The 13,304-nt window shown below is 37.6% G+C and overlaps 1 protein-coding gene across 1 annotated transcript in view; it reads left to right on the top strand.

Annotated features, from left to right (window-relative positions):
- Positions 1-1,965: 1,965 nt before the first annotated feature.
- The window catches only part of LOC106872920 (glucose-6-phosphate isomerase), a 73,664-nt gene continuing 62,325 nt past the window's right edge, over positions 1,966-13,304 (top strand). Inside the window, exon 1 of the mRNA XM_052970934.1 lies at positions 1,966-2,210. Within this exon, the coding sequence (XP_052826894.1) occupies positions 2,074-2,210 (137 nt within the window). The 5' untranslated portion in view covers positions 1,966-2,073. The remainder of the gene's footprint in view (positions 2,211-13,304) is intronic.

Raw genomic sequence — 13,304 nt, 5'->3', positions numbered from 1 at the left:
ATGTACGATGGGCTTCTTTCAGTTTCTGTCTGCCAAATTCACTCACAAGGCTCTGGTTGGCCCGAGTCTATAGTAGAAGACAATTGTCCACCATGCCATGCAGTGGGACTGAACCTGGAACCATGTGGTTGGGAAGCAAGCTTATTACTACACAGCCACGCCTGTGTCTATTGTTTAAAAATGAAAATAAAAATGCATTGGACAATGAAATCTTTGATATATAAAATGACAAAATGGTTATTTTATATATCAAATGCTTTCCACTTAGACCTACTTAATCAGGACAAAAAAATGTAGTTAAACAATAACAACAATAAAAGGCTTCTCTCTCTGTACAATTGGTAGATCAGGCATGTCTAACTGCAGAGTCTCTATGAGCCGCATTGCTCACATACATGTTGCCATAGGGGCAACATATTCTTAAACACATTTACAACAAAGATTTCTGTCATATCAATACTTATTATTAGGTAAAAAAATCTTTTAACCCTTTAGTATTTAAACCAGTCATTTCTGGCCTAAATATTCAACCTGTTTTATCTTCAAACTGGCCAGATCTGGCATCACACTCCTGTCCTACAATGTCATTGTAAAAATAACCAATCGCATCATTAAAATCTCAAAGCTAAAAGATAATGCATAATTAATTCAAAGCAATAAGAATAAATAAGTGTTTAACTGAATAATCTGAATACCAAAGGGTTAAAATCTTTATTTGTTCATCAATAATCCTGTTTTTATTAATCAAATTATTATCGATTACTTTTATTGTTAAGAATTTTTTTGGTTCTCCCATTTTGGTCTTTGTGGGCTGCACTCATGTTTGAAAATGGCTGCACGTAGTCTGTGGGCCACATGTTTGATATGCCTGTGGTAGACTATGTGATGCCACTGCAAGGTAGCATGGAATGGGCATTGAATGTCAAGGATCTGAAGAAAATAGGGGTTAGTGATTATTGACCTGTAAGGACATGGTATCTTGTTATGCAACCATAATATCCTACAAAGTATATTGAATGTTTTCGTAAGTCAATACTGTGTTCTACTGTGTTAGCAGTGCTTTTACATCATTTGTTAAGGTAATCTCTACAGATTCTCTTTAGAAATTATAGCTAGACATTTTATATATGTGTGTGTGTGTGTATGTATATGTGTGTGTATGTGTGTCTTTGTGTCTGTGTTTGTCCCCACCCACCATTTGAGAACTTGTGCTGGTGTGTTTATGTCGCCATAACTTAGTGGTTTGGCAACAGAGTCCAATAGAATAATTATGAGGCTTTAAAAAATAAGTACTGGGGGTGATGCATTGAACTGCATGGCTGCAGTCTAATGATTGAAACAAAAGATAAAAGATATAAATATGTATGTATGCATGTATACATGCATGCCTGTGTGTGTATGTATGTATCTATGTATGCATGTATGCATGTGTATGTGTATGTATGTATGTATGTATGTATGTATGTATGCATGTATGAATGTATGTATGTATATATATATGTATGTATGTATGTATGTAGATAGATAGATAAATAGATAGATAGATAGATAGATACATACATACATACATACATACATACATATATTGATGTGATCTGAAAGTAGGTACTACACCTTTAGCTTTAATATCCTTTCGGCGTCGATGACTGAAATACTAGTGGCCTACTGGGATTGATCTAATCGAAATTTCAACCAAAAATTTCGAGCCTTTTGCTTGGAGTAAAAAAGAATATGATCTATAAAAACAGTGAAATCAATGTTGCTGATGTAAAAAAAATTAAGCATACATACTTGTAAATAATTAAATTAATTATATTTGTTTAATAAGTTTTTTTTTCCATTTTGTTGTAACAGAATGATTTTATTTCAAAAATTAGTGTGAAAAATAAAAGAAAGCATTCGGATCAGTACCTTAACAGGTTTTTTTTTTTTTAGTGGCAAACCCAAAACGAGGTTTGTCGTAAGATACAACATCATTTCTGTTTAGATAGTAGAAGGTTAAGGTTAAGCTAGCGTCACACAGAAGAAGCAAGGCTACCGAAGGACATTGCCAAGGTCGTTGCCATCATAATCATGTCTTGTGAGCCGAAAAACGAGTTGACAGCTGAATCAGCTTGGCTAGATCTAAAAGCCTACTATGACCATCATGGATCTTATTTACATATGGATGAAATGTTCAAAAATGATCCAGATCGGTTTAAAAAATACAGGTTTGCTGCTTTCTTTGTTGTATTTTTTAAATATATATTACTAATGAAATCATGCCCCTAGCGATCTGGGTTCAGATGCCACCGAAACCACTTTTGCTTTTTTATAATTTCGCAAAGGGTTCCATAAAATACTTGCCAATAAGAGTAGATTTATATTTCTATAACATCCTAGACGTGAATGGAATTGCAACAGAATGTAATGACAGATCCCTGCCCGCTAAAATTTGCGGATTTCCATATTAATTAGAAATCGTTATTAAATCCCAATATTGTCAATTCGTTTTAACTCTTTGATATTTGCCACACGGTTTCGATTCTTGATAGCCCGCTAGCCAAATAGAAGGACCTCCGTTCGCTATTTTCATTTGTTGTCACCCACGTCATTTAAAACCCACAAAGGAAGAAATGCTTGAACATACAATACTATTGTATGTCACTCGTCCTCTGTGCATACCTGATAGTTTGTACTGACGCAGGAATTCATTAATTGAATACGATTTTTCTGTTTGTTTTTTTGTTTGTTTTATTTTTGAACTGAAAAAAAAAAAGAAAAAATGCTCATTTCTTTTTATTTTTTACTCTTATTTAAATGATATATCTCATCTTCATTAATTTACTATGGGTTACTGCGATAACATCTATTCTACCTGATTGACGAGAAAGGAAGGAGAAAAAGACGGAATGGTTACTGCTGGGAGATAGGTCTTTGACTTATATAGGTCTGCTAGATCAGGGCTAATATATGTGCGGGAGGAGAGGGGATAAACCACAAGAAATACGGGAAGTCCCAAGACAAATATGAGAATTTTGTTGAATAATTTGCCCGACCCAGATTGTTATTTGTGACTACTGTCTCTGATTTTTACAAACACAATTAAAAATCATAACCAAAAAATGTCATTTTATTAATTAAGCTATTAAATTAAAGTAAAAAAAAGGGAATTTTAAGAAGAAACGGTATGGGATAGGAGAATGATAATAATTAAATATATTGATCTAACTTCAAATAATGTATATTAGTGACGTAGATGATAATATGTCCTGTCTTTAAATACCCTAGTTCTTATCTCAGTTAAATATTGGATGGCAAACATTATTGGATTTATATTTAGAACTGTTTGTAATGCTATTAGAAACGGCTTCTTAATTTAGAATGAATCTAAAGTCATTAACTTACTCAAGCATTGTGTATACATGTTTAAAAACAATAAAAATATGCTTGCAGTGACTCAATCCATTGTAATTTACCTTTTGTTGTTGTTTAGCCTGTTAGAGCAGCAAATCTACACTCAAAAGCGTTCCATCTGTGACTATTCCGTCTTTTCCCCCAGACGTTGATGGGAATATATTGTTCTAGATACACTGTGTCCTTTATTTTTTAAGATAGCATGGGTTAGGGAGTGTAATTTCAAGGAGATTTAGCTGCTGTTTCTAGCAGGTCGAGCAACCACATAGAGACTCGCACTTGTGTTATTTCATTTACAATGCCTGCCTTCTATAAGATTTGTTTATATTTTCCTGTTGGGAGCGGTTAGCTGTTCTGCAAAAAATTCAATGTATCTTGATAGTTTATTTACTGTTTTTATTTCATTCTAAATCGTAATGCACATTTTATACATTTCTCGATTTAAAATAATAAAAAGGATTTTATTTATTGTATCGAGGATGTGAATTTTTCTTGAAACCTGAGCTAGGTGTTGTCATTTCTGTTGTATTTGGTAGAATTGTTAGCGCGCCAGACAAAATTGCTTTGCAATGTTTCTGAATCTTTTACTGTCTGGGTTCAAATTCTGCCGAGGTCAGCTTTGCTTTTCGTTCTTTTTGGATTGATAAAATAAAGTACCAGTCAAGTACTGAGGTCGATGTAAGGGACTAACTCCCAACACATCTCAAATTTTAAGCCTTGTGCCTATATTAGAAACGTGCGTGCGTGTGTGTGTGTGGATGTGTGAGCGTGTGTGGATGTGTGTGTGTGTGTGTGTTTGTGTGTGTGTGTGTGTGTATTCATACTGCAGAATCGTTAATACGCTGGGCGAAATGCTTAGCGGTTTATCGTCTGCCTTTATGTTCTGAGTTCAAATTCCGCCGAGGTCGACTTTGCCTTTCATCCTTTCTGGGTCGATTAAATTAGTAACAGTTAGGCACTGGGGTAGATGTAATCGACTTAATCCCTTTGTCTGTCCTTGTTTGTCCCCTCTATGTTTAGCCCCCTGTGGGCAATAAAGAAATATATATTTTTACTGCGTGGTTGTCCTTCGTATTGTGATAAAGCAGACTGAATGTTATAGCCAGGCATGGTCGGTTTAAATGCTAAAGGGTTTGCGTCTAAGTAGACTACTTGATCGGATAACGGGAATGCTCACTATTGAAACTGACAAAAGATTCATTCATACACACACGCATTCATATAAACATACGTACATACATACACACACACACACGCACACCAGTGCAGTCTTATGGCATGGAGACACAACGCAGTTACCCATGGACCTCACGAGTGAAGGGACCCTAGTCTGGCTTGTTATCAATAAATAATTGCTGTAGGGCCTTGTGCACTGATTTGCCCTAGTGGGGGACATACAATGCTGTTAAGACAGCTCTAACACACTCACACACACACACACAAACATACACATATACACACATTCTGCACTCTATGGCTATCTTCATTGACGCCCCTGATATTCATGAATTCAAATATCCATTAGGGTTAGGGTTACCTATTTATTTCCTTAGTAATCTTTAACATTGCTAATTATTTATAAATGCAATTGATTGTTCTTCACCTGACATGTCTGTTCCCTTACTAGGGTTGATTTGTTCAACTAAACCTTCAACTTAGTGCCCCAGTATAGCTGCAGTCCAATGATGATAAGAGCTACAATAAGTTCAAGATCATACATTTAGGTGGGAATGGTGTTGTCCATAAAATCGATGCTGACATCTGTTGAACGAAAGTTGAAGTTGAACCAGGCCCTAATGTTTGGTAAACTAAGCTATATTACTATCTATACATATTGATGTTGATGATGATGATAATGATTTTTAACATGAGGGCAAAACCTCAGATTAGGGAGCAGGCTGGAATTGATTAAGCTGTACACGTGGTATTGCTTTTATTGTTGACCCCAGAAAGACAAAATGATAAGTTGACCAGTGGCGTAACTGGAGTGTGTACTGCCTGGGGCAGCCCTTCAGTTTGTCACTCCCTATACAGGCTTATACAGCACATCCTAAGTGACACTCCCATAAAAGCATTACCCAAGGAGAACTGTTACTCCTCCTCTCCCACCCCCAACTAAGCTACTGAAGTTGACATCAACCTACTCTGTCATTTTTTGTCCTTTCCTCTCGAGTTTCTCTTTGATCAATAAGTTAACCTCTAAGAATATATGCTGTGATATAAAATGTTATCGATTGTATTTTGTAAGCTTTAACTTTAAAAAAACAAAAGAACTAAAAAAATTCCCCCCAAACAAACAAAAAACCCATCACCTCCTCTACCACCATCACCATCACCACCAAAGACAACACTGATAATAAGACTTATCTTATTGGTGAGAAGCCTTGTTAAGCAGAAAATAGGCCTGATGATGATGATGATGTGTTAAGCTCGTGTTAAATAGGAGAAATCATTATGACTTTCTTATCATTATTTGTTATTTTTATTTTGACCCATTATTTTCGTTATTGTTTTTCTAAAGGTTGGCCAACTGGTCAAACTATTAGAGCCTCGGATAAAATGCTCAGCGGTATTTGTTCTGCCTCTTAGCATTCTGAGTTCAAATCCTGCTGAACTTTGCCTTTTAACCTCCTGTAGTGCTATGGTTATGTAGATTGACTAACCCCTTGCTGACAAATTTTCAGGCTTTGTACTTATATCAGAAACAATTCCAAGGGTAGCTGACTGGTAGAATCATTAGTGCCAGATAGAATACCTAACTGTACTTAGCTATCTCAAGACACCTACCCCTGTCATTCTATGTCTCTAATCTCTTATCAATTAGCACAAATCCACTTCCACCTTCACTACTACTTCCCCTCTCTGCTAAAGGGGATTTTGTCTTGCAAGTTACTTGGTGACTATGTTGGTGCTGGTGTCATGTAAAAAGCACTGGTGATGGTGCCACGTAAACAGTATTTATGATGGTACCATGTAAAAAGCACTTGTCAGTGCCGCTGGACTGGCTCCTGTGCAGGTGGCACGTAAAATACACCATTTTGAGTGTGGCCGTTACCAGTGCCGCCTGACTGGCCTTCGTGCTGGTGGCACGTAAAAGCACCCACTATACTCTCGGAGTGGTTGGCATTAGGAAGGGCATCCAGCTGTAGAAACCCTGCCAGATCAGATTGGAGCCTGGTGTAGCTATCTGGTTTTCACCAGTCCTCAGTCAAATCGTCCAACCCATGCTAACATGGAAAGCGGACGTTAAACAATGATGATGATGATGATGGTGTCATGTAAGAAACATTGATGATGGTGGCACATAAAAAGCAATAATGATGGTGCCACATAAAAAGCAATAATGATGGTGCCACATAAAAAGCACTGATGATGGTGTCACTTAAAAAGCATTCAGTACACTCTATAAAGTGGTTGGTGTTAGAAAGGGCATTCCACTGGAGAAACCATGTCAAAACAGACAATGGAGCCTGGTATGGATCCTGTCAGACTGTCCAACTGATGCTAGCATGAAAAACAGATATCAAATGATGATGAGGATGATGATGATGATAGGTTCAAATCCTGCCTGGTTTAACTTTAACTTTTGTCCAACAGATGTCAGAATTGATTCTATGGCCAACACCATTCCCACCTAAATTTATGACCTTGAACTTATTGTACCTCTAACCACCATTGGGCTGCAGCTATACTGGGGCACTAAATTGAAGGTTTAGTTGAACAAATCAACCCTAGTACTTATTCTATCGGTCTCTTTTGTGGTACTAAGTAATGGGAATGAAAAGAAGCCAATTCTAGTTGTTAAGCAGTGAGGAGAACAGACAGACACACACACAGGTATGATGGGCTTCCACACAGTTTCCATCTCCCAAATCCATTTTTTGAGAGGATTTCTGGTACAAAATTTCTAGCTTGTTGTGATACTCCCCAAGGTCAGCCTGGATCAAGTAGACCTACCCATGGTTAAAAGCATACCAGCTGTGTGCAATCCTATCTTATTTTCCTATATATGTGTGTGTGTGTGTATGTGTGTGTGTGTGTGTGTGTGTGATATGTACATGGTTTACATTATCCACATCATCCAATGTGTTAGACAATAGGATGTGGTTTGAGGAAAATTTAACTGCTATTTCTAATAGGGCTAGCTCGAATTTTATTTGTATTTTATTTGTGATTTTATGACGAGAAACGAAATGGTTGACTGGTTATGATGTTGAATAGCCAGGCCATAGGGCTTGAGTTCAAGTCCATTGCAAGTCCTCTGTTATACTGGGCCTGTTTATACTTAATTCAATGGATCTCACTTCAATCAGCTATTGGGAATATTTTTCCTTTATCTGTTTCAGTCATCACACTTTAAGATTCTTATTTTATTGATCCTTTTTTATATAATGGCTAATTTCACCTGAGTTATCTCTCCTTAGATACTTACCTCCCCTTAATGATACCATAAAGTGTTTACACTGATTAATATTGATACACACAAAAGGCAGCTAGCTGGCAGAATCGTTAGCATGTCAAGTGAACTGCCTAGTGGCATTTTGGTGTCACTATGTTCTAAGTTCAAATTCTGATGAGGTCGACTTCACCTCTCATCGTTTTGGAGTTGATGAAATAAGTACCAGTTGAATACTGGGGTTGATGTAATCGACTTAACCTGTTCCCTGAAATTGCTGGTCTTGTGCCAAAATTTGAAACCAATATTGATACATACAAAAGGTAGTGAGCTGGCAGAATTGTTTGCATGTTGGGCAAAATGCTTAATGGTATTTTGTCCGCCTTTATGTCCTGAGTTCCAATTCCACCAAGGTTGACCTTGCCTTTCAACAGTAAATGATGACAGATATATGTGTGTGTGTATGTATATATATATATATATATATATATATATATATATATATATATATATATATATATATATATATATATATTTATATATACAGAGTGTTTCAAAAAATTTGATATCATTTGAGATGTAAATATCACAGAAACTACATAGTCAAAGCAAATGAAACTAAATGGGCTTAATATTGAGCAACATAAGATTTATTCCTCCAAATTTGTATGAGAAATTCATCACAGGAATGTGGATTCCATGAACGATTTCATCTGCCGTTATGCACTGAACGAGCTGCAGCTTGTAGGGTTTTATTAGCAAGCATTTCCTGAGGATGTGCCAAACTGTGGTTTGAGGAATCTGGGTTTCCGGACTAGTTCTTCTTATGGACTTCTTGGGGCTTTGCAAGAGGTTTTGGTGAACCTGCTCAACCGTCTCTTCTGATGTTAGTAATCATCCAGATCCTTTTGCCCTGCACAGACAGCTTTCCTCAAATTTTTTGTGCCATGTCCAAATCTGCATTGCCATTGGTGACTTTTTAGAGAACTCTCTCACAAATGCATGCTGCGCAGTCTTGTTCAACTGTGTTCGAGCATACTCCAACACATAAAATGTCATTTCTCTTTCAGTGAATGCCATTTCTATACCTGAAAAGATAAACATATCAAACATTATACATTAAATTTTGACCTGTTTCTACACATGCTGTTAAAATTTGAAGTCATTTGAACAAGAACTGGCAAAGTTATTAGATTGTGAAATGATCTCGAATTTTTTGAAACACCCTATATATATATATATATATATATATAAAACAAATAATAAATGAGTATATGCATATATACGTACAGGTATGTGCATACCTACGTCTACCTGTACATATAGGTGCATATCTGGGTACAGGACATTGCAAACAAAACGTAGACAAGAAAATAATAATAACCAGAGTACAGAAAACACACAAGCCACATAGAGAACATTTTCCTTCATCAGCTACCCCCATTTTAACACCGACACACACACACACATGCATGCACACGTATGCATGCATGTATATGTACTGCAGGGTTGCAAAGTGAACTTGTTAAACATGCAGCCATACCTGCACTCATTATGTTTTAAATGCTATATATAGACTGGCATCCTATCGCGAAAAAAGATGCATCTCATCTGCTTAATGCATTGAAAGCATCCTTTTTTAGGAGTCTTAAGGTACACACATTTTTCTTTGTTAGCAACCAGCTTTATTTGCTTTGTTGCTAACGTTGCAAATATTTTGGGCTAACACTGACTTCATACAGATATACATACAAGCATAGATACACACACACCCACACACACACATATATATATACATGCTTGCATGCATGTATCTATGTATACATACATGGTTGGCAAGTAAGCTTCTCAACTACATAATCATGTCTGTACTTATGCAGTCATGCCTGTACACACACACACACACGTGTGTGTGTGTGAAGCTGCATGGCCTAGTGGTTAGTGTGTTACACTCATAATCACAAGATTGCGGTTTCAATTCCAAGACTGGTGATGTGTTGTGCTCTTGAGCAAAACACTTCATTTCACTTTCCTCCAGACAACTCAGCTGTAAATGGATAACCCTGCGATGGAATAGTGTTCTGTTGATGAGGAATGTTGTGGCTTGCATGCCTAGCCTACAGGGTAGCATCGTTCGAAAGCTGCAACAATTCGAGGAAGTACATTGTGATTAGCAGTGTATAACAACATTGAATAGTTTGGTCAGAAAACAGCACAGCTCCCATGACTTTTGGAAACATTTTTTCACACTCAGAATTGCTGAAGCATGGAACAAGCTACCTGCATCAATTGTTAGTTGCTGAGACATTGCATCCTTTAAAACCTCCATGCTTCCTGAAATTCACCAACACTACACCTGATATCCTTCTCCCTTCCATACACATGCACACATGTGTCTCATGTTTTGTACACTGTTCACTTTTTTGACTTTTGTACATAATTCTATGTACTATACATGCACCTTTGATGAGTTGTAGTACACCTGAGCACTGTACACAATAATTTCATTATTATTACAGTGACACACAAACACGCACACACATACACACAAACACACACACACAGGGTGTCTGTCAGTCAAGATTGACCATGCATCTGCTCATATGTATATGCAAACCTGAATCTGCTGACATTGGCCAATGCAGCATGGCACCAGTATTACTGCAGGTGTTACTGTCAGAAAGCAAAATGTTAAAAACAGACACCACAAGGCATCTTGCTTGACCCCCTCTAACAATTCTTCTAATCCATTGCTCTAGATTGGTACTTCTTTCATTCACTTTGAAAGGATGAATGGCAAAATTGGCCTCGATAGGATTTGAACTCAGTGTGTTGAGGGCTGGAACAATTATTACGTGGCAATCTTTCCAAAGCTCCAGGATTCTGCCAATTTTTCACTTTTAAGATCAGCTAAATCGAGTTGATTTGTTGTTTAGCCCTCGGTTAACCCTGTTTGACCAAATCTGTGACCAATGGCATTCTATCCTTGACCATTCTATCATTTTAGTGGAACTGAACCAGAAACCATGTAGTTGGGAAGCAAGCTTCTTACCACACAGCTACAACATTTTATTTTTCTTCTTTTCTCTTTTCAGTTGGGGGGGGGGAATGCAGTGCTTGTAACCCTGCTGCCCTGACTGCCTTTGGTAAAGTCTATTCCATTGCGAGCATTTGGGCCAAGTCTCTGGTTTGGGATACCTTCTTCCCTCCTCCCCTCCCCCACTTATCTCATAAGCCTTGTCTTGTAAAGAGTCCTTGACATTGCCTTTTCTTCTGACTATAAGATAAAAATGGTTTCAAATTTTGGCACAGAGCCAGCAGGTTTTGAGTGGATGATGAAGTCAATTGCATAGACTCCAGTACTTGATTCTCGACTGATACTTATTTCATCAACCCCCTAAAAGGATGAAAGGCAAGGTCGACCTTGGCAGAATTTGAACTAAGAATGTACAGATGGATGACATACTGCTAAGCATTTTGCCTGGCATGCTGACAGATCTGCCAGCTCACCACTTTACTGTGAGATAAAAATAGAAGTAAAAGTACATGACATGCACCATATTTGATGGTATTTAAGATGCACAATTTTTACCCCTAAAAGTCTCAATTCTCCAAAAAAAAAAATTCCATCTCAGGTCCTATATGTGAAGTTGCTTTAAATATTACTTGCCTTAATACACTACACCTATACCTGGAGAGTATGTCCTGGCACATTGTCACCATCTCTCTTGTTCATTCTCACTCTCACTCTTGCTCTCGTCTGCTCTCTCTCTCTCATTCTCTCCCTCTGACTGAGGTAACCATGTATCTCCTCTACAGTAAAACACCTGTTTCTGTCCCTCTGTCACACATGACCCTCTCATCACCTGGCTCAAAGCCACCTCTTTCAATAGGTGGCTGCTTTCAAAAGATCTTTGTTTTACAAGTTGCTAGGTGACCTTGCTAGTGTTAGTGCCATGTAAAAAACATTCAGTCCACTCTGTTAAATGACTGGTATTTGGAAGGGAATCCAGCTGTAAAAACCATGCCAAAGCAGATTTTGCTAGTGCTGGTGCCACATAAAAAGCACTCAGTCCACTCTGTAAAATGTTTGGTGCTAGGAAAGGCATCCAGCCTTGAAAACTGTGTCAAACAGACCTTGCCTGTGCTGGTGCCATGTAAAAAGCACCTAGTCCACTCTGTAAGGTGGTTGGCATTTGGAAGGGAATCCAGCTGTAAAAAGCCATGACAAAACAGACAGTGGGGCTTGGTGCAGTCCTCTGGCTTGCTAGCTCCTGTCAAACAATCCAGTTCAAGTCAGCATGGAAGATGGGCATTGGTGATGATGATGATGCTCTGTTAAGATTGGGGATGCATTAATATGTCTATGCATCTTGTATGCCATTAAATATGGCATAAATTTTATTGATGTCTGAAGGATAGAAAATTGTCCACCCTGGTGAGGGAGGGATGCAAATCTTGAAATGTAGAAAGCTAGAATAAAATGCCAAAAGGACATCTTTTGTAATCTAAAGTTTCACTATTGTTTGACCTGCTAGAAGTAGCAACCAAATTTCCTTGAGTCACACCTGACTCACTTAGAAAAGAAAGGACACTGTAAACAATGTACTCTTGGATCTATTGTATCTAAGAAAATGTTAGGATGGTCAAGGTCAGAACACTTTTAATTGGGTGTCTGCAGGATTAGGGTTGGGTTGGTGTTAAACAAGAGCAGGATTGTAAATGGAGAGTAATTGAGATAACTGTAGCTGTGACCATCCTATTCTTTTGTTTTTAGATGCAGCGTATTGAGGACTACATTATTCAGTGTACCTTTCCTTTTTATAAGCCGGATGGAATTGATTTAAAGGAAATTTAAATGCTATTTTTAGCAGGTCATGATACCTCTCCTCCTTCCATAGATACTTCCTTTTTGGTTTAGGGCGTTGGTGGGAGTGGGTGTGTTCAGTGGGAATAGTTCAGTACTGATATTTTGTATGGAAATAGAGCTTGTTAAACTGATTAGTAATTTTTTGTATTACAATGTGCAATGTCAATCAATTCTGGCCACTAAAGAGAAGTACACTCCAGGTGGATGGAGAAACAAATTTGGGTAATTTTTGGTTATCTCACCCCCATTAAAAAAATTGCCATTAAAAAATTGGTTTGTCTCCCCACTAAAAAAAATTGAGTTAATGTGGCGACAAGAGATTGGATTAAAAGAGTTAAATCCTTTTGATTCAATACTTCAACAGATTGTTGATGTTTGGTCTCTTCAATAGGCATACTCTTTTACTCTTTTACCTGTTTCAGTCATTTGACTGTGGCCATGCTGGAGCACCGTCTTTAATCGAGCAAATCGACCCCAGGACTTATTCTTTGTAAGCCTAGTACTTATTCTATCGTTCTCTTTTGCCGAATTGCTAAGTTACGGGGACGTAAACACACCAGCATCAGTTGTCAAACGATGTTGGGGGGACAAGCACCGACACACAAACATATACACACACACACACACACACACACACACACA

The sequence above is a fragment of the Octopus bimaculoides genome, chromosome 9, assembly GCF_001194135.2.
Source record: "Octopus bimaculoides isolate UCB-OBI-ISO-001 chromosome 9, ASM119413v2, whole genome shotgun sequence".
Taxonomy (NCBI): Eukaryota; Metazoa; Mollusca; class Cephalopoda; order Octopoda; family Octopodidae; genus Octopus; species Octopus bimaculoides.
The sequence above is the reverse complement of the archived record's forward strand: the minus strand, read 5'-3'. Positions and strand labels throughout refer to the sequence as shown.